The sequence below is a fragment of the Zingiber officinale genome, chromosome 11B, assembly GCF_018446385.1.
Source record: "Zingiber officinale cultivar Zhangliang chromosome 11B, Zo_v1.1, whole genome shotgun sequence".
Taxonomy (NCBI): Eukaryota; Viridiplantae; Streptophyta; class Magnoliopsida; order Zingiberales; family Zingiberaceae; genus Zingiber; species Zingiber officinale.
Genome location: NC_056007.1, coordinates 30430698 through 30454289, shown reverse-complemented (window position 1 = coordinate 30454289; position 23592 = coordinate 30430698). Strand labels below are relative to the sequence as shown.

General features: G+C 37.2%; 1 protein-coding gene across 1 annotated transcript in view; it reads right to left on the bottom strand.

Moving 5' to 3' along the window:
- Positions 1-23592, bottom strand: part of LOC122035066 (L-2-hydroxyglutarate dehydrogenase, mitochondrial-like) — a 48372-nt gene that overhangs the window by 12383 nt on the left and 12397 nt on the right. Inside the window, exons 2-3 of the mRNA XM_042594440.1 lie at positions 13437-13718; positions 12637-13067 (exon numbers count right to left, since the gene is read on the bottom strand). Coding sequence (XP_042450374.1) covers positions 12637-13067; positions 13437-13718 — 713 coding nt within the window. The remainder of the gene's footprint in view (positions 1-12636; positions 13068-13436; positions 13719-23592) is intronic.

Below are 23592 nucleotides of genomic sequence, written 5' to 3'. Positions count from 1 at the left end.
TCCTCATTCTTAAAAAAATATAATTCCTTATAAGCTATTCGTTTTTCCTTCACTTTCTTTTGTACTTTCTCATTCCACCACCAAGATTCCTTGCGATGCATATCCCTTTGACTCACCGAATACACTCTTAGCTACTATTTTCAACTTTGATATCATCTTATCTCATGTCGTATTAGAATCACTGTATATTTCACCTAATGTGTGTACTTCTACTTTCTTAAATATATTTTGCTTCTCATCCTTTAACTTCAACCACTTTAATTCAAAGAGCCGTATATATTTTCTTTCTATTGATACTATGTTTGAGACTTATATCTAACACTACTAACATATATTGGGTAGTTAAGTTTTTTTCAGAGATAACCTTGCAATCTTTACAAATCTTTTTATCTTTCTTCCTAATCATAAGAAAGTCAATTTGCGATTTATTATTTCACTTTTGAATGTGATTAAGTGTTCTTCTCTTTTCTTAAAAAATGTATTAGCTAATATAAGATCATATGCTATCGCAAAATCTAATATAATTTTTTCTTCCTCATTTCTCATTCTAAATCCATAACCTTTATGTACCCTCTCATATTCCTCATTTTTCACTCCGACATGTCAATTTAGATCACCTCTTATTAAAATCATTTCATTTGGCCAAATGTTTTGTAATATTTCATCTAAGGGGGTGTTTGGTTGATGGGTTTGCGAATGAGAGAATGGAATGATAGTAAAAGATAGTGTTTGGATTGTGGGTTTGGAAATGACAATTTGAGATGATTTCTAGATTTATGGGAATCAATCAAACTCATATAACTAGGTGGGTTTCATTTTCATTCTCATTCTCATTCCACCTTACTATCAAACCCATACCCATAGTCATTCCCATCATTTAACCAAATGCCACCTAAGTCGTTCCAAAACCTTGATTTGGTAGCTTCATCTAATTCTACTTACGGTGCATATTTATGCTAATTATGTTCATAGTTTCTTCCGCCACTATTATCTTAAGGGTTATAATTCTATCCCCTTTTCTAACTACTCCTACAACTTCATCCTTTAACGAACTATCTACAATAATACTCATTCCATTTCTTGCTTTATTATTTCTTGTATACCATAACTTAAAAACTCGAGTTCTCTATCAGTTTTGTCTTCTCGCCTACCCATTTTGTCTCTTGTACACACAAAATACTAATTCTTCTCCTAATCATCGTATCTACTACTTTCATTGATTTACCAGTGAGGGTTCCTATGTTCCATGTTCTAAATCTTAGATTATTAGCTTTCCTATCATATTTGTTATTATCCAACCTATAGCGTGAAAACTCTTGCTTATTTAACACTATACCCAAGTTCTCATGGAGATATAGCGGTCTTTACCGATACGTTATAGTCGGATCCTGCAACGCAAACTCTTGCATATTTAGCACTACACCCAAGTTCTAAAGATGTAGCAGTCTTGCCGAGATGTTATAGTCTTACCCTACAACGTGTTCCTTTCGGGAAACAACCTAGTATTAGCACAATAGTTTAATAGATCCATTCATTGAATATTTGTCATAGTTTTAACGTTAGTTGACAACCTAACGCAGCCATCCTCCTTTATCTGGGCTTGGAATCGGCCATGACTAGGTCGTCACGGCGGAGTTCACGTACTCCCCTTATAATAAGAAAATATCCACAAATGGTGATTCTTTGACTATTGTAACCGGTGTAGGAGATGTTAAATAAGTCCATCATTAGCCTTAAGGAATGTTCTTCATGTCCCCAGATTATCTACAAACCTTATATCTATCCAAAAGCTTACTCAAGATTTATGTTGCAATCTATGTTGCACGGACACCTGCAGGTTTTTTTTTTTCAAGTATCGGACACGGACACGACACGGATACGGACACGACCCGCAAATACGCGTGTCGGATACGGCAAAATCCGTGTCATTGACTTTTTTAGAGTTTGACCAGCCGGATACGGTTAGGATACGGCTAGGACACGGATGGGACACGTTTTCGGATATATTTGGGCTCAAATGTAAAAAACCTAAAAATTATAAGGCTCAAATTGAAAAATAATAAATTTCTAAGGATTGATTAATAAATAAATTAAAATGAATTTGACATAACAAAACCCTAAATTCCTTTGGTTTTGTATTGCTCCCGATTATTTCCTCCCGACTCTCGCCGCTGCAAACCTTCGCCCGTTCGCCGCCTTGCTGCAAACCTTCGCCAGTTCGCCGCCTCGCTGCAAAGTGCAAGCCTTCACCGTTGCTCGCTGCAAACCTTCCCCGCTGCTCGTGCAAACCTTCGCCGCTGCTATGCTATCGCCGCTTCTCTTCTCGCCTCGCTTCGCATGCTCTGCTCGCCTCGCCAGAGTCGCCATTATTCTGCTCATCTCGCCACTGATCTGCTCCCATCTGCTCGCCATGCTCGCCTCTGCTCGCCTCGTCACTACTCGCTGCCGCCCTCTATTTTCTGGCAAGTTTCCCTTTCTATTTTTTCTTCTGAAATCACGGTTCTGAAGTTGTTTTTTTGTTTTTTCGCTTTTCTTTCATCTGAAAAAAAGGAACTGCCGAACTGCACATCCATGAGACCTTTCTCATAGCAGTTTTAACACTGCACATTTTAGTTGCACTGCACATTTTGGTTAGGGCTTCCTGTACAGTGTGCAAATAGTGCAATGGTCCATAGAACAACACTTTTTTAATTTGTTGGAAACTAGAAAGTCTATTGATCAATATGTTTATGTTATTTCTCCAGCCTATTTGCTATGGAAAATTTTCAAAATGAGAGTGGACAGGAGGATATTGATGATTATTCTCCTCTGTGGAAATTTGTAACCAAGGTGGAAAAGGGAGTTGGAGGAGGAAATGTCACTTAGTCATGCAATATATGTACTAAAGTGTGCAAAGGATCATATTCGAGGGTGAAAGCACATCTGTTAAAACAAAAAGGGGCTGGAATTGCTGGTTGTACAGCTGTTACAATGGATCAAATGAAGCGCATGCAACAACTTGTGGATGATGCAGAATTGAGAAAGAAGAATTCTAAACCGAAAGAAGTTTCGTTGCCTTCGTCATCTGTATCATCAAACATGGCTTCAAAATCATCATTTAGTGGTCCTGGTCCTTTGCAAAATGATGATCCAACTCTAACAAAGAAGAGGAAAGGACAACTTGGCCCTCTTGAAAAAGCTTTTAACTTGAATGCTAGAGATGAGCTCCACTCTGAAATTGCAAGGCTCTTTTACACTGGGGGATTATCTTTCAATATTGCTAGGAATCCTCATTATGTTCGTGCTTTCAGTTTGGCTACTCAACGAACGATTCCGGGTTATCTTCCACCTGGATACAATTTATTGAGAACTTCACTTCTTCAAAAAGAAAAAGCTCATATTGAAAAGTTGTTGGAGCCAACAAAAACTGCTTGGAAACAAAAGGGGGTTAGTATTTGTAGTGATGGGTGGTCGGATGTGCAAAGAAGACCGCTAATTAATATCATAGCCGTGTGTGAAAGTGGTCCTATGTTTTTGAAGGCTATAAATTGTGAAGGCCAGTACAAGGATAAAATTTTCATCTCTAAGTTGCTCATTAATGTTATAAATGAAGTGGGACATCAGAATGTTGTCCAAGTAGTCACCGATAATGCTCCTGTTTGCAAAGCTGCTGGTTACTCGTTGAGGCAAAGTATCCACACATATTTTGGACTCCTTGTGTTGTGCACACATTGAATCTTGCTTTGAAGAATATTTGTGCACCAACTGACTCTCTACAAAACAAAGAAGTCTTTGATGAGTGCAAGTGGATAGCAGAAGTAGCAAATGATGCTTCAATGATCAAGAATTTTATCCTGAATCACAATATGAGACTATCGATGTTCAACGATAACTCAAACTTGAAGATGCTATCACTTGCAAATACTCGATTTGCTTCCACGATCATTATGCTTAAAAGGTTCAGACAAATCAAGAAATGTCTTGAAAACATGGTGATTAGTGAAAGATGGGATGTGTACAAGGAGGATGATGTAGTGAAGGCTAGAGTAGTGAAATACAAGATATTGGATGATCAATTTTGGGAAAAGATTGATTATATACTTGCTTTCACAAGTCCGATTTATGAGATGCTAAGGAAAGCAGACACTGATCAACCTTGTCTTCATTTAGTCTATGAGTGGTGGGATGAAATGATAGAGAAAATGAGAGTTGATATCTCAAAGGGGGCTCATAGTGAAGATTCAAAGTTTTATGAGGTTGTTCATAATATTCTGGTGGAGGGATGGAATAAAAGCAATACACCTCTACATTGTTTGACGCATTCTTTGAATCCAAGGTAAAGCTCTAAAAAATTTTAACTTTCTAAGTTTTAGCAAATTAGAAATATTAGTTTGTGAATGATGTTAAACTATCAATCTTTTTATATAGGTATTATAGCCATGAGTGGCTCCAAGAATCTCCCAATCATCTTCCTCCTCATAGGGACATCGAAGTTTCAAGGGAAAGGAAAAAGTGCATTGAAAGATATTACTCCAATTCATCCGAACAAAGAAGTGTCAATGAGGAGTTTGCCTCTTTTTCAGCTGCCATTGATGATTTTTCTGATAATGATGCAATGTGTGATCGAGGTTTAATGTCTCCAACTAAGTGGTGGGTTATCCATGGTGCTTCTGCACCAACTCTTCAAAGTTTAGCTTTAAAGCTACTTGGACAACCATCTTCTTCTTCTTGTTGTGAGAGAAATTGGAGCACCTACAGTTTCATACACTCATTGAAGAGGAACAAGATAACACCACAAAGAGCGGAAGATTTGGTGTATGTTCACTATAATCTTCGTCTTTTATCTAGGAGGAGTCCACATTATAGTGAAGGAGAAAGTAAGATGTGGGATGTTGAAGCAGATGGATTTGATTCTATGGACATGGAGGGTGCTTCTATCCTTGAAATTGCCAATTTGTCTCTTGATGAACCTGAGTTGGAGTCAGTCTTGTTTACTGACGAAGGTGGTGCTGGTGATGATACAGATATGGATGTTTGATTTTGTTACTTGTTTAAGATGGATTTGGTGTTTTATATTTTGTTATGTTTACTTTTTGTTTGTAATAGATATTATGATTGATGTAATGTGGTTTCTATTGTAGGATTTTTAATTTTTTATATTATATTATATATATATATATAGGGGTGTCAAAAATGAACCCGACCCGACGACCCAACCCGAGTCGACCCGAAAAAAATCAGGTTCGCGTTGGGCATTTTCGGGTTCGGGTCGGGTTCGGGTTGGAGGGTTGAAGTGTAAAAAAATTTCGGGTTGGGTCGGGTTGGGTTCGGGTTGACCCGGGTTGACCCGGGTTGGCTTAAATATAGAGTTTTTTTGGGTCTTTTTGGAGTTAAATCAAATTTTATTTTAAAAATATAGATGTTTTTATGTATATTAATATCATATTTGTATGATAATGATGGAGTATTGAGATAAAAGTGAAGAATTATAGGGAAAATAGCCCAAAAAAGTCGTTTTGAATCGGATTTTCGGGTTATATGGGTCGGGTTCGGGTTGATCGGGTTGGTCGGGTTCGGGTTCGGGTTGAGGTGTTTTGGGTTGAACTCGGGTTCGGGTTGGGTTAAAAAAAAAAAAAAAAAACTCAACCCGACCCAACCCGACCCACCCGAATTGACACCCCTATATATATATATATATATATATATATAATATTTATATATTTTAATAATCGCCGTATCTTAGCCGTATGGTGTCTTATATTTTCAAAAAATTTCGTATCGCCGTATCCGTGTCGTGTCCGATACGATACCCATACCCGTATCCATGCTACACAGGTTGCAATGCAAATTTTTTATCTTAGTTATTCTGTATTTCAAGACAAGGATTCAGAAAAGATGATTGGACATGCTAAAGAGAGATGAACTCTAATATCTTGAAGCAACGGGTCAATCAAATATTACTAAGTTATATAAGAAGTTTTTTTCCCCTTTTATTTCATTCACGGTGATATTTGAGGTCCTTCTATTACTCCTAATATTTTTGGGGCAAAATGATTTCGATCATTCATTGATCATTGTACTCATGTTACTTAAATTATTTTTTTTACTTAAAACATTAATATGGTGTTAGCAATGTACTCTCAATTTTTTACTCTACGATTAAAAATCAACTTGGGGTCAATATCAAAAGATTTAGTACGGATAATGCTAGGGATTATTTTAATCGAGTCTTTAACTCCTTATTTTCAAGAAGAAGGGATAATTCATGAGTCATCTTGTGTCAATACACCACAACAAAACGGAGTTGCAAAAAGTAAAAAATGATTCTCCTACGGTCAACCCAAGCTCTTTTATTCCAGAAGAATGTATCTAAATCTTTTTAGGAAGAAGCAGTGCTTATGCTCATTTAGTTTATAAATTGCTTGCCTTCCAATATCTTGGGATTTAAGAGTCTAATAGAAACGCTCTCAACCTTACATACACACGAGAAATAATCTTCTCCTTAGGATATTTGGTGTATATCATTTGTTTCGTATACACAGTCAAAATAGAGGAAAGCTAGACCCAAGGGCATTAAATGTGCATTTGTAGGTTATTCTTCAACTCAAGTATTATCATCCTCCATCAAAAAAGTTCTACGTATCAATGGATGTTACTTTCAATAAACAAATGTTTAGGATGGGGATTGCTTACTTGACTTGTTATTTTCTCTAGTGTCAAGTCAGTGTTTGAGTCCATGTCAAGTCATGTATCTGAATATATGTCAAATCCTACTTTTAAATTTATGCCTGAATCTATGCTAAATCCTATGTAAGCCTATGTCAAATCCTATGTCAAAATCTCTATATGAATCTGTCCATGAAAATTCCAACTCTATCATTAAGAATGTGAGACTTGACTAGACATACTTGAGGGAGAAGAAGGTTGTCCCTGAACTAATGCATGTCTAGGAATCTAACCCAGATCTGAGAATGAGGTAACAATTTCTAATTCCTCATTATATGTTGATATTAAATCTCATATAGGTGATGAAGTCCTAAATCTTCCAATTGTTGTTAGAAAAGGACCTAAAGATGCATAAAATGACCTTTATATCCTCTTGCAAACTTCCTATCTTTTCAACAGTTTTTGCCACAAAGCATTCTCCATTAACCTAAATGCGATTGTCATTCCACCTTATTCGAGGCATTAGAGAAATGAAAACAAGCCATGCATGAAGAAATGGAGATATTAAAGAAGAATAAATCATGGGAATTGGTGAAGTTGCCAAAAGGAAAGAAACCTAATGGATAATGAGTCTATAAAGTCAAATATAAAGTCAGATGGATATACTGGAAACTATGGGATTGATTATCTACACTTTCGCTCTAGTTGTAAACATTGGTAGCTAATTATAGTCGGGAGTTTCAATAATTTGATGTCAAGAATGCATTTTTGCACAGAGAACTAAAGGAAAAATTTTATATAGAGGTTCAATAAGGATATGAAAATAATTTGAATGCTCATATTATATGTAAATTGAAGAAAGTCTTATATGGACTTAAGCAATCATGCAAATATGGTTTGGAAGATTTGCTATATTTATAATTGTAATAGGATGCAAAAAAAATAAAACCAAGAGGATTATACATTTTTTATTAAACACTAAGTCATGGTGCTCTTAATATATATTCATGATATAATAATAGTTACAGGAGGAAATGATGATAAGGAAAGACAACTTCTATCTCAGTGATTAGTGATTGGCAAAAGATTTTAAAATCGAAGTATTAGGAAGATTGAATACTTTCTTGGGAATGAAGTGACTCACTCTAAGCAACGCATTTTCATCTCTCAACAGAAATATGCATAGATTTTTTTAAAGAAGCGCAAATCAGTAAGCAAGCCAGCAACTACTCTACTAGATTCAAATCTCTGGCTTGGAATTAAAAAAAATGTCACAGTAGATAAAGGAATACATCAACATTTAGTTACAGGAGGAAATGATGATAAGGAAAGACAACTTCTATCTCAGTGATTAGTGATTGGCAAGAGTTTAAAATCAAAGTATTAGGAAGATTGATTAGTGAATCACTCTAAGCAATGCATTCTCTCAACAGAAATATGCATTGATTTTTTTAAAGAAGTGCAGATCAGTAAGCAAGCCAGCAACTACTCTTATAGATTCAAATCTCAGACTTCGAATTAAAAAAAAAATGTCACAGTAGATAAAGGAATACATCAACATTTAGCAGGAAAACTTATTTCTCTGCCTCATATGACCAAACATAGCATATGCAGTAAGTGTGATTAGTCAATTCATGTATAATCCAAAAGAAGTTCATTTATAGGAGGTCAACCACCAGATATTACACCTTTCATTGTAGTAACTTCATGACATGGAGGAGCAAGAATCAGAATGTAGTGGTGCGATCTAGTGCAGAGGCATAATTCCGAGTAATGGCTCAAGATGTGTGAACTAGTGTGGTTAAAGATCATCTTAGAAGACATAAAGATCAAGTGGAATAATTGAACGAGACTTTATTGTGATAATAAGTTTGCAATTAGCATAGCTCACAATCCGGTATAACATGATCGAACGAAGTACATTAAAATTGATAGGCACTTTATCAAGGAGAAACTAAAGAGCAGATTGATTTATACCTCTTACGTATCTACATATGGACAATTTGTAGATATATTTACTAAAGGGTTAAGTAGCTCAGTGTTCCAAAGTGTTATATCAAGCTGAATGAGAAACATCTATTTACCAGCTTGAGAGGTAGTGTAGAAAAACATGATTTCATAAAAGTCTATTTAGTTTTAAAAGTTTGCAAGAGTTTTTGCAACAAGTCATGTCATGAATCTATATAAAAGATGTTAGGATCTCATTTATTGGCTAAGTTTTTAAAAACAAAATAATTTTCAATTTCCAACCGAAACTCTATCTAATTCGAAGTGGATAAAGCTATAATGGATGGTTGCATAATATTTGTATAATACATGGGATCCAATCATCATTCCCTCTCATAAGTATATTGTTAGATGCAAATAGTTGTTCTCAAATAAGTTATTTTTGAATGGCTATATTCAAGGAATTAAATGTTGTACCGTGTCGGCGACATGGGTAGAAACCGGCACCGACACTGTGAACCGTTGTAATCCCGCAGTGACCAAGGAGGCTATCGTGACCTCCATGGTGTTGCAACAGCTTAGGGTAATAGCAGCGCGTCGCAAAGGCTTAGGGTAATGGCAACATGTTGCAGAGGCTTAGGTTAATGGCAGTGCGTTGCAGAGGCTTAGGGTAATGGCAGCACATCGCAGGGGCTTAGGATAATGACAACAACTTTATTTTTTATTTTTTTTTAAGTTTTCTTTTTTAATTTAGGTTTAAATTTTTATTTTTCAACAGGTAATTCCTCTCCTGATTCTTAAGTTTTTTCTTGCTTATTATTTTTTTTACACATTCATCTATTAAAATGGTTATTCTTTTTTCTTTTTATATGCCGAAATAAACATATAAAAAAATGTTAAAGAAGTAGGAAATATATATATATATATATATATATAATTTCTGATTTTACAAAATATACTACTATTAATAAACTAAATTATTCTATATATAAATTTAATTTAACTTTAAACTAATCAAAATAAATATAAATTAAATCTAATTTGGACCTACTTGATCATGCTATGATTAGTAGATGGAATTCAGTTGGCCAAAATCGACTTTTACTCCGTTAACATTAAATATTTTACAAGATAATATCAAAACTTAATCTCAACATTTAACACCTCAAATATAACTCAATAATAAGCATTTATAGCTCCCCACAGGTTGGTGCAGTTGGTACCAGCATGGGTGGTTTCTCAAATATGTCTTGAGGTCAATTCTCAACAAGTGCAAAATACTCCGTTAGGAGCCTAACTCCCCCATGCAAAGGGCCGATGCGCCAGAGCAAATGTTCCCGTGATTTACCCCTTCCAGAAAGTATGTGTCGCCCTAGAAGGGCTGCTAAGGTGACGACTTTACCTTTTTCTCTAATAATAAGCATTTACAATGATCAAATATTAATAAAAAATATTTTCAATTAATATATTTTATATTTAAAAAAGTATACGCGGAACAATACGATACCGAAATGGTCTTGTTCTAGTCATAATCGAAACTCCACACGCCTCAAAATTTTAAACCTGATTATATTGATATATTTAAAGATTATTTAGTAGTGAAATGGTAGTCGAAAGCGTGCAAAATATGATATGGACTATATGGACACATTCTCACCAAGAGAAAAATCACTTCAATTCACCTCTTCTGTACATTAGCCATTAACAATTGTATCTGAATGGGTAGTACAACCATTAGATGGTTTGACCATGATAAACTACAGAAGGGAACCTAGATAAAGCACCACAAGTCTTGGAAGGAGTTTAACCCTTATTGCAAATTGAAAAGATATAGTAAGATAAATTAATGCAAACAAGGAAACACATATCATGAAAAAGAAAATATTTTAAAAAATAAATAAATTGAAGATAAATTTCAAATTGGTGCATCTACAATAAATATAAATAAATTGAAAAATATTAAAGATTAGCATATCAATAATAAATCAAAAGTTTAATTTTTTATTATTTGGTAATCAGCATTTTTTATTTTAGTGATAAAAATGAAATAATTATAATCCTTTTTAGGAATAACATATTTTTTTTTAAAAATATTTATTTTTCATATTTATTGTTAAGTCAAGTTTATAAAAATCTAGAGTTCTCCTATTGCTCAACATGATCTCATCTAACCATAGTTTTCCTATTGCTTCCTCACACAATCACTCAACATCCCAAATGTTTGAAAATGAAAAGAAAAATCTTCACCAATATTAGATGCCAAATTTTCCTATTTAAAATTTTATTTTTTAAAAAAAATAAACTAACTAATTTAAATCAAACTAATATTTTTAGAGTGGAGTGGAAGTTGGTTTTAGATTAAATAAAGCTATGAAATAGATAGGTGATTAGGATCAAGTGAGTTCAGATCAAACTTGATTTGGAATTATTTTGGTTTATTTAAAATTATATCAAGTTTATATATAAAAAAAGTCTAGTTTAATAGTATCTAATTATATTTGTATATGGATAAGAATTATTTAATTTCTTTGTTCGCTCACTTCTCTCGTTGATCCCTCGGCCATCCCATCCCTTAGTCATTCCCCCATTGCCTGTCACCATAGTCGGACGCCCACCATGATCGGTCGCAACAATCACCACACACACCGCACCAACTACTCAAAGCGGCCATTGCATCCATTGTCAACTCCACCAATACCCCTCTTCCTCCTCTCTCCACTAACTTCTTCCTTTCCTCTCCCTCAATTTCTGTTCTCCTTTTCTTTTTCCCTCTTTGTTTCTGCAACTCCCAAGGTTTTAAAATTTCAACCCGTGCTGAGATTTCGATTCTAGATCAGAACAATACATTTTCGGTACCGTATCATATCATGCCAATATAGTTTCGATATTTTTTAAATATAAAATATATTAATTAAAAAAATAAAATATTTAACATATATATTTAAATAATAAAAATAATCTTTTAAAAAATAAAAAATGAAAGTAGATAAATAAATAAATAAAAATTTTATTATATCTTTTTAGAATTAAAATAAATATAATATATAATTAATTAGATAACTTTATTAAGGTTTAATAAAGGCTCTTTAGATTATCCCTATCACAAAAGTTGATTAAAATAATCAACCTAAATTTTAATTACAAAATCACCTAAGACCTGCGACACCTACTCATGCGACTAAGGCACTGTCGCGTGCTCGCATGACTCCAATGCAATCGCGAGGGTTCCACGACCCCTCAGTGGCGGACACAAGGGTTGCACAACTCCTTCGGCACGACCACTGGGATCACACGTCCCCTCTGCATGCAACGAACGCAGGAGCCATGCGACCCCTCCGCGGTGGCCGTGAGGTTGCATGATGCCTCCGCTGCTATCGCGGGGATGTTCTACCCCTACGCTGCATGGGACCCCTACGTTGTTATCACGAGGGTCGTACGACGCCTCTCGGCTGCCGCAGGGCTGGTGATGGATCGTGTCGGTGTCGATAGGCGGATGGTACGAAATGCTTCGCCTATTTCGACCAGCTAGGCATGGTATTCTAATCCATGGCAGCTCCTATGTTGATGTCGGTGCTAGGCGTTTTGCATGTCAATTGATGGGCAAAGCAGTAAATTCCACCCATCTCTTCCCCTTTGTAATTCTTTCCGAAAACAACTCAATAATACTAGTAGACTTCACAATCACAAATCAATGTTCAGTAGTGCAGAAGGGGTTATTTGAATACATGCCAACAATTAAACTGCTTAACTACATCCAGAACAAATGAAAAACATGAAACAAGAATTTTTCTTTTCTTTTAGAATATTTGTTCATCAAGAATAATTTTGACTACTCGAGTACATATAGGACAAAATCTATAAAAGATGGCCTGCTTAATTTGGGTAAATGGAACCACAAGTTGATCTCTACTTTGGCATGCAATTCTAGCTTGATTAGAAAAGAACTAATCTATCAAGACACTATTTAAATATCTAGAGGATAAATAGCATATAGGAGAGCAGCTAAACTTTCTCGAGGGTTAAAATAGAAGTGACTTTACTTACCTGTCACTGAAGCAAGACAGATCATCTACACCATCAATCCATTCAACATCAGGACCAAATTTGACAAGGTCATTCAAGTCCAAAGTGACATGAACCCCAAGCCCGCCATCTTCTGGTATTGGATAAATCAGGTGGCTGAAAGGTGGAACTTTTGTTTTTGTAAGAGTAAAGTAGCAACCACGAGCATAATAACAAGAGATCTCTTTGTTCATGACAGGAAATCTTTTTGCAAGAGGAATGGCACTAAGACCTGCTGAATTAATTACCAGCCTAGTACTCAGTACAAACTGAGGTAACAGCTCAGCATTTATAGTTACATTGTGAAGGCTGTCACTATCATAAATGTGGAGATGGAGAAAATCATCTTCAACGTGGCCACCAATAACCGTAGTGTTGTATGAGAAAGTAGTTCTATCACTTTCAGCCTCCCCCTGCATTGATGGGCATGTCAAAAATGAAATTACTAAAACTTGTCTCATTTACACAACTACGACCCCTACATTCTAAAATAGTATTCAGGAACGAGGTCCCTTTTGTCTAACATAACATGAATCAGAGGTCTGACTTGCCAAACTAATAGTTATTCAATTGTTTCAAAATAGTCATTTTCTGACAAGTACATATTCATAAACACTAAACATAAAATAATACCTTTCCATCATAGGATCATGCTAAGCAAAAGATTTAAAAAAACACGAACTATGGCATGATTGAAAAGGAATAATTTAAAGTGAAGCAAAATATTTATACCTAGCGAATTACATTGCCAAACAAAGAATCCAGTAAGATACAGGAAGTACCACCAAAGAGAGCATGAGTGAGTGAGAATCAATTATTCCAGAGCTAGGAGATAGTAACGCCTTGACACATTGAAGTTCTGGTTCTATCTGCATTGCTTGAAAGCCATCCATTATTCTCAAATCATCAACACCATTGTTGTTCCCACACTTCAACAGACGTTCCAATTTTGGAATTTCTCCTTCACTGGTGGCAACTATGAGCTTACCAACCTTTTTATGAGCTATTTCTCGATCAGAACAGTACTTGTAGAGCAATTCCTTTCCTCGCAAACAAAGATTAGCCTACAGAATATCATTCTCAAACAGATGAGAACCAGAAAAGGTCTTTAATGTTATATTTTGGTAAATTCAATCGGGTATAATACCCCACAAGTCTGATAGTCAAATTTGTCCAACAAAAAAAACAGAACTAATTGAGGAAGAGAAATACATTTTTCTAAGAAACATAATCAATAAAAAAAGACAAACTTGAAACCAACACATCAAGACCAAAAAAAGAAAGCCCAAGAGTGTACATTTAGCATTATTCCATATTTTCAATTTCACCCTTGTGAAATAAGACAAACCAAGATTAAAATCTCGACCCGTGTCGAGATTTCGATCCTAGACAGAAATGGTACGATTTTATATCGTATCGTGTCGTGTCGATAGGGTTACGATATATATATATATTAATTTTTATGTAACTTGACGGTATATACATTTCTCGAAACTTCTAAAATAAAGAATAGGTAATCTAAAGCATTTCGTAGACGTAAATATAGACATTCATATCAACAAATATATGTTATGATCAGGAATCAAGAATCTAAAATATAGAGAGTTGGATATGTTAATATTTATAGTTCCAAATCTTCCTAAAAATAAAAAAATTATTATCTATAATAATTATATAAATTAATATAAAGATCATAATTTATATTATTAATTTATATAAATTATTTATTTATTATTTTATATAAATTATTTATCTATTAATTTATATTATAGACAATTATAGTTCATAAATATTCTAAAGTATATATATTTATATATTTTGATGCGGATGTATTATGGGGACTCAAGGGGAATTATGGAGGTGACAAGGGGCATTTTGATCTTTTCATATTTTTAGGGTTTTGGTATTTTATGTGGCACTGTTCATCACGCAAAATGGAGAGGAGGGGGGCTCGTTTCTTCTGCCGCTAGGAGGAAGACAGGGGGAGGAAGTTTTGGTCTGCCGCCTCATGGAGGCCGAGGCCAACACCGACACCAGCCGACAACGGCGACACCAACCGCCTCCTCTACAAGCTGCCAAGATCTCGCTCACGCCGCTTCTCCCTCTCCTCTCCCGCAGGACACGTCGCCGTCATCGAACACAAAGGAGAGACCAACAAGCTTCTCCTCTCTTCTCCCTCAGATTTACTCACGCCGATGACACTGACGCCGCCTCTCCTCTTCTCTCTCCCGCAAGATGTCGTCGTCTCCAGCGTCGTTGCCTTCGTCGACCAGCCACTGGCCACCCACGACTCACTCCAGCGCCGAGGGCATTGTCGTCGCACTTCACAGCCCTCACTTTCGCGCCACAGCCCGACGTCACTCCCTCTTCTCCTTCTCAGCCTCGGTCGACTACCACACCTATGAGAGAGCTGCCGGCGTCGCTGCCAATGTTACTGTTGGCTCCCCACCTTCGGATCCGACCAACTGGCACCCTTGTCAGCGGACTTGACTTGTCGACGCCTCTGCCTTCATATTCGACTGATTCATGTTTAGCGCAACCTATGTTATGATGATCCAGCATTCCGCTCGGCCCCTGATTTACCCCATCTACGGCCATCGAGCCGTTGTGTTTCTCCCTTCGCACCACTATGATGATTGAGAGTTGTTGATATTATCCGGCCTATAAGCCATTATTATGATTCGGCCTTTGTGTCACTTTAGCATTCTGGCCTGCGAGCCACTATTATAGTCCGTTCTGCGTGTCGCTGTCATATTCCGGCGATTCAGATCGTGTCTAGCTCCATGCCGATAGATCCCTACTATATCTGGCTCTACGTCGTCAGATCTGGCTCCTCTGGCTCGCATTCATCTATTCTTCTTCCTCATCACGACGACTCGATCAGCGGCACGACTAGCTAATCGATCCACCAGATCCATCAGAGGGCGCCCCCTGGGTCAGGGTACGTCACCGGACTCACTCTTCATTCATTTTATTATTCTACCAATTAGTCTGCTTCTTATATATTCGTGGGATCCACCTCGAGCATCAAAGTGTCAGGGACCGAGAAAACCCGATCGCTGTGGTAGCGTTGATCAGAGATCTTCTGACGACTTGGTCAACATAGAAAATAGTTCATCAAATGCTTCCCCTCCGGAGCATGACGACTTGATCAGCATTCCAGCCACATCATTCCGGTCGTTCTGTCTTCTCAGCTTCCTGACAGGATCATATTGGCGTCGTCTGTGGGAATCTCCGCCTGATCTGGAACATGAAGATGAATGACGCCGAGAAATTCTTTGTCATCGCCATGGTCTCGGAGGATTTCGACGAACATATTATATTCTCCCCTCACTCCACGGGTATTCGGGAGCCGAGGGATTGACTTGGATCCTCAGTCGGTTAGCAGGTTAGGTTTTTCATTATATTTTCCCTTTTGGTCATAGGATCCGCTAAGACTTCTTGATCGGAGAGTAGGGGCATAGCTCTCCGATCATACACTAGAGACACAGATCCTCGATCAGTGGCTAGGGGCACAACTCCCCGATCAGACACTAGTGGCACAGCTCCCCGATCATACACTAGAAATACAACTCCCAATCAAGATCTAAAGGCCTAGCTCCCGGATCATAGACTAAGGGTCTCGCTCTTCGATCAAGGACTAGGGGCTCGGCTCCCCGATACAGTATATTACTATAGGCTCTGCACCCTCCATTCATGGAGCTTTGCTCCTACTGCTACGGGCTCTGATCCCTCATATTACTATGGGCTTCGCTCCCTTTGACGATCAGGCCCAATTTATTTTTTCCTTGACTTCGCGAACATTCGAAAGTCGACGAAACAATAGTCAAGCGGCAGCTATAAACCCGAGAGTCGACGAATCAACAGCCGAGTGGCGGCTGTAAACCCTTGAGTCGAAGAATATCAACAGTCGAGCGGTGACTATAAACTCTTGAGTCAAAGAATATCAACAGTCGAGCGGCGACTATAAACTCTTGAGTCGAAGAATATCAACAGTCGAGCGATGACTATAATGTTGGTGTAATATCAACTTAGTCAACTAGGTCAAAGTTGACCAGGTTGACTAAGCTTAAGTTGGCTCAAGCTTGAGTTTTGATTTGGGTTTCGATGTTTGACAATATATGAAGATTGCAGGTACAATCGTCCATTTGGGGAGATTGTTGAAACAATTCCTCACTGGTCAATGTTTGACTAGGTTGACAAGAAGAAGAGTCAAGTAGGTCAAGGTTGACCGGATAATTGACTGGGAAAGTCATAACTGGAGGTTAGGCAAGGATAAATCCAACTGGAAGGTTAGCAGAAGAGGAAAATCCAAGTAGATCAATGTTGACCGGACACTTGGTGTTGAAAGTCTTGCTGAGCGAAGCCAGGTGAAAGACCTAGTGAGTGAAGCTAGGCAGATGAAAAATCCTAGTGAGTGAAGATAGGTGAAAGATCCGGTGAGTGAAGTCGGGTAGATGGAAAGTCTTGGTAAGTGAAGTCAGGCAGTTGGAAAGTCCTAGAGAGTGAATCTAGGCAGTTGAGAAAATCCTGATAAATAAAGCCAGGTGAAAAGCCCTAATGAGTAAAACCAGACATAAGAAAAATCTAGGTGGGTCAAGGAGGACTGCACTTGGTAATCGAATGTCCAACGAGGAAGATCAAAGGTTGTTCAAACACCTGGCGATCGAAAGTCTAATAAGGAGTTAGCATGGAACTAGGAAGTTCAGACGTAGCAAACTTCCAAAGGTCATAACTTTTGACTCGAAGATCGGAATGAGGTGATCTCGGATGCGAAACAAAGCTCGTTTTGAGTTTTACACATTTTGCTACTTGCCAATCGATTGGGGGGTCAATCAATCAGCTAATCGATTGGTTGACAAAGAAACAGGGCACAAAGTCTTAATCGATTGGGTAATCGATCAAGATCTTCCCCAATCGATTGTGTTAGCTAGAGCCCTAGAGTCAATCATTTGATGATTGTATTTTGGACTTGTTGTATCATATTCTATATAAATAAAGGCATTTGGTTTTTGGTTATTATGCTTACTTGTATTGGTGCCAAATAAACTAAATATAATGTCCTTGAGTAGAAGGTTCTTACCTATATCAATCGATTGGTTGAATCGATAGTGAGATGATATAGGGAACACTACTCTTAATCATTCCTAGTCGAGTATTAACATTCAGGGACAATGTTAATGCAATAAGACTAGCATGTAGGTAAACTCGATGACTTGATCTCACAAGTCATGGATATAGAGATATAAAGTTGACACATGGGTATGCATTAGAGAATGTATACTGAATGACCCGCCATGAGAAAGTATCATGGATCGTTATATGAGTGTCATATACTTTCTCATGTGGCTATTAGTATGACTACTAGTCCTTAGACCTGAAGTCACCATGGATCCCTACATAAGGAGTTATGTACTTTGGTTTCGTCAAACGTCACCCGTAACTGGGTGGACTATAAAGGCGATTACTGGGTATGTAACGAATTATGCAGAGGGATGTGAGTGATGTAGATGGGATCTATCCCTCCTATATGACGGGAGCGACATCGATATTCTTGATAGAGTGAGACCACGAAGTGCATGGTCATGCCCAAATGAGTCAATATAGGATATTGAGCTCATTTGATTGAGTGAGTCTACTTGGAGTTCAAGATTTAGATTGATTAGAGGATGATACGGTCTATGCCTCACATTGATCAATCTAGATGTCTAGGATAGAAGGACACTTGTCATATTTTGTGAGGAGTCACAATTAGTAGTCACAAAGGTGATGTTGGATCTCAACATTCTTGTAACATTGGGTAGTAATGATGTGTTGCTAGATACCGCTCATTACTTATACTCCTAAATGGGTTTAGAGGCATTGCCAACGTTACAAGAACCTATAGGGTCATACACTAAGGACAATTAGATGGAGAGTAGGTTCATATGATGAACCAAGAGGATTAGATTAATTTGATGAATCAAATTGGATTAAGAGTAATCCTAATTGGGCTAATTGAGTTAGACTCAAGTTGATTCATGTGTTTAATGAGTCTAATTTGGATTATGACTCATTAAATCAATTTAATTAAATGAATTAGATTCATTATATTAAATTGGCTTGAATTAAATGGTTGGATTAGATCAACCATGAGAGAGATTAGGTCAAGTTTCACTTGACTTAAGAGGAAGATGAAGAGTCAAGTTTGACTTGACTTTATGCCACCTTATTGGGTGATTGAAGCAAACAGTGAGGTTCTAAATCGATTGGGTGATTGATTGAAGCCGCCAATCACCAGATGATCGATTGAGAGCATTTCTTCACGACGAAAGTTTCCCAATCGATTAGGAGAAGATTTCTGCAAAGCACAGTGAGAGCACAAAGACGCTCTGAATCGATCGATCGATTCAAACCTCCCCAATCGATTGGTCAAACGATTGGTTAATTGATTGGGATATGACCGTTACGCAAGTTGCGAGGTTTGGACGACTGAGATCGCTGGGATCTGACGTGGCAATCGATTGAGAGAAGGCTCAATCGATTGGGAGCCCTAAAAGCGCAATATAAAGGCGACGACGAGTTCAAACGCCGAAGCTCTCTTCTCCATCTTCTCCGCCGGTTCTTGGAAGTCTTGGGAGGAAAAGTGCTATTGCATTTCTCATCTTCAAGAGGCATTCAAAACAAGAAAAGCTCAAGGATTCAAGGTTCAAAGTGTCAAGTCATTTTCGATTTGTATTTACGTTTTGTTTCCTTATTTCGAGTTGTATTTTCTTGTTCTTGAGTTGTAGAGATTTCTCCACCTCCGGTGTTTCGAGAAGGAGTTGTTTTCAAAGTGGAGAGTGTGTTCGGCTTGGATCCTTGGATTAGTCACCTCATCTTGAGGTGGATACCAAGTAAATCCTACTTATTAGCATTGAGAGCTTGCTTTGAGTTTATCCACTACAAAATCAACATCGATGAAGCGAGCTAGCGAGCGAGACGAGTTATTCACCCCCTCCCCCCTCTAGCTCCAAAGCGTCCTAACAAGTGGTGTCAGAGCAAGGTCGCTCTTCACCGGAATCATCGCCGAAAGGGCAACGAGTTAGAGGAAGAAGAAGTTGAAGCACTAAAGTCAACAAGTCAAAGATTTCAAAAGGTTCAATTTCAAATGGATTTCCAAGATAGACTCAGATTCGACACAAGAATGTCTCCACCATTCACATCGGCAAGTTTCGATTCCTAGAAATCAAAAATCGAAACTTGTTCATGATGAAGATAGAGCAATGGTTTGCTCTAATGGAAGGATTTGAAGCTCCAACGGATTCAAAAGGCAAAATCCTCAAGAAAAGCAAATTGAGCAAGGAGCAAATTCAAAGGTGCGAGGCAAATGACAAGGTAACCAAATTATTTGTTAGTTTATTGCCAAGCACAATTTTATGCAAAATTGAAAAATGCAAAGATGCCAAGGAGCTTTGGAGCAAGTTGGCAAGAATTCATGAAAAACCCTCCACTATACCAAATCAAGACAAATCCAAAGAGAGCAACTCATCGGATCAAGAAGAAAAGAACTCCGAGGTTGAGAGGTGCTCAACATCGGAAGAAGAAGAAGTCCAAGAAGCTTTATCCTCAATGAGGGCAACGAAAAAGGCAGAGGGAGCATACTCTTTGTTCAATGTGCAAAAGGATGAACAAGAAGAGGCCTTCACCTTTAGGATTGAGGGGGAGCGTCGTTTATTGACGCCAGAGCAAGAAGAAACTTCTACGTCCGAATCAAATGGAGAGGAAGATGATGCCACCTCCATAAGTCAAGAAAAATCAAATGGAGGATCATGTGCCACCCCTACAAGCAAAGGTATAGAAATTTCAATTAGCAATAATAAAAATCATATTATTTGCTTTGAGTGTAGGGAGAAAGGGCATTACAAAAGTAAATATCCTAAGTCGACCAAGAAGAAAGGTCAAATGGCACCAAAGGGCATAGAGAAGCCCATGAAGGTCGGTCCCGTAATAAGGAAGAGTAAGGAACACATTGTGTATTTCTTGTGTAATCAAAGAGGACATTATCGGAGTCAATGTCCTAAGGGGAGAAAACCGACCAAAGTCAAAGGAGGAAGCTCAAGTCAAAGGAGAGCTTCAAAGGGAAAACTCAAAGTATCATTTATTGAGTCAATTCCTTTGACCCGTGATAAAAAGCATCTAGAAATAATTTATATCATTTCAATGTTATTTATCATGAAAATAGAAGGCATTATAGGATCAAAGAAAAATGTGTAGCTCTTCATGCCAAGTCTATCTCACCTAAAGTTAGGAAGGTAGATAACAATCTAGGCAAAAATTCTAAGGATTTAGATATACGCCTAGAAATAGAAATTCTCAAGGACTAAATAGTTATGAAACAAGAATTTAAAGATGGAAAATCAAGTCTTGAGGTCAAGGCTTGATAAATTGGAAAAGACCCTAAAAAAATTGAAAAATATCCTTAAGGGGTCAAATGAGCAAAACCTAGGTTTAGGACATCAAGAGGCTAAGAAGGATGTGACCTCTTATCATAGAGTTCCATATAGTTATGGAACTAACCCTAGGTCTAGGGGTCAAACCAAGGTTACAAGGAAGGTCATCCTCAGAATTAACCTTGAAAAGACAAATGTAACTAAGACTTCTAAAAAGTCCAAAAAAGTCACCAAGAGGATCACAAGGAAAGCTATCCCTAGAATTGACCTAAGTGAGTCAAGTGTGACTAAGACTTCTAAGAAGCCTAGGAAGGCCACTAGGAAGGTATCTAGGGAAGTCATCCCTAGTGAATACCTAGAACATTCAAGGAGCACCAATCGATTTTGGGTTCCTAGGAGTGTATTCTCTACACCCTAGATGGGTTTTAAGAGTATCAACTCTAATTGGAAGGGTAGTTAACCCAACCTTTATGAAGTTGACACTTGGAGGGCATTTTCAAAGTAGTTGTATTCCTTAAAAATGAAATGGATTATATTGGTTACTATTTGGAAGAATAAATGTGCCAAAATTTGAGGAATTGGACTTAATTTAAATTGGCACAATTAGGAAAGAAGCAAAAGAAATGTTAAGTTGGGATTTTGGCATTTGCTTAGGGGGATAAGGGCAATCTAGGATGATTTCCTTAAATCTAGTAAATTATTTAAGAATACTTAGATAGATAATCTAGGTATATTTATTTATGCTAAATTGTCATGCTTTGTTTGCCCATCATATGTCATGACATTGTATTTTGCATTAATGCTTATTATGAAAACAAACAAAAATATCATATCATATAATACATACATCATGTAGCAATAGTATGTTTTCTTTTGAAAACTATTCTTTTTAATGTATGGCATAACTCATCATGCATTATTTTAAATTCTTTGTAATTAAGGACATGGCATTTACCAACAAATAGTAAAAGATTTTATCTGCAAGTAACATCCTAGGTGGATGTTCATAAATTAAAATGCCTAAATAGATATACATGATCTCTTAGTTTAGGGAAAACCAATATCTACATCTCACAAAAACTATAATGGCATGTTTGGTTTAGGGTTATTCTCCATAACCTTGGTTATCCTCCATAACCTTGGTTATCCAACCAAGGTTATATTGTTTAACCTTGTTTGGTTCAGGTAATGAGTGATTCCAAAGTTATATTTGATTCTCGCCACGTCAGCAAAATGGGGTTATATCCCGGAATCAAAAAACCTCCAAATCGTAAGGTTTTGGACGATTCCGGGGTTAAGTAAATTATTTTCTCAAATATAACCTTCCTTCTTCGCTGTTTATCTCGACACTTTTCTTCTTTTTTGTGGCAAAGCCTATAGCAGCAGCGATAAACCAGCGGCGGCAGACTTCGGCTTCTTCTCCCACTTTGTCTTCATCGAACCAACGGCGACAGACTTCTCCGCCTTCTTCATCGAAGCAGATCTCGCTGCTGCCGACGACACAATCTATATATATTATAGAAGAAGATCTCGGAGCAGATCTCGCTGCCGACGCAATCAGCCTTCTTCGCCTTCTTCATCGAAGTAGATCTCGCTGTCGCCGCCGACGCAATCTATATATATTATAGAAGAAGATCTCGAAGCAGATCTCGCTGTCGACGCAATCAGCCTTCTTCGCCTTCTTCATCGAAGTAGATTTTGTTGCCGCCGCCGGCGCAATCTATATATATTATAGAAGAAGATCTCGAAGCAGATCTCGCTGCTGCTGCAGAGTTGTCCTTCTGCCTTCTTCATCGAAGCAGATCTCGCTGCCACCGCCTTCTTCACCTTTTTCATCTTTCCATTGTAGAAGATGAAATTGACGCCTTACCCAAAAAAACAAAAATGCTTGTGAAAAGAAATCGACGATTTTTTCTACTTGTTTCCATTGCTGAAATCCTCTCCCTAAGTTGTGTTTGGAATTGGAAGTGATCCATCGATGCCTTGGTCTTGGCCGTTTAGTTTAGTTTGGGGAAGATAACTAAATATTAATATTAATAATTTATTTTATTTTATTTTTAAAAAATTAATCAAACATTAAATTAATTTAACTATAAAAATATCTATTCAGGGCATTAAAGTAAATGTTAAATTATGTTATACACTAAAACCTCCAACCAAACAAGTTTTTATTACATTATCTAGGATTGAACCAAACAATATTAGGTTATGCTGTATTCCCTATAACCTTAGTTATGTGATTACCTAGTAATCACATAACCAAGGTTATAAATGATGACTTGAACCAAACGCACCCTAAGGTGACTTGTATGTGTTTTTAGTGCACATTAGATACATCATACAAGTGAGATGTTAGGATGATGAACAAGACTCAAGATGTTGATTTAGTGCATCCATTTGAGTTGTAACTTCATCAAAACACATAGTTATATGTCATCCAATCATTGGAAAAACTAATGTACAAGTTATATGCATTGAGCCCAAAGAACATAGTTGCAAACTGGTTTTGAAAATCATTTTAAATATA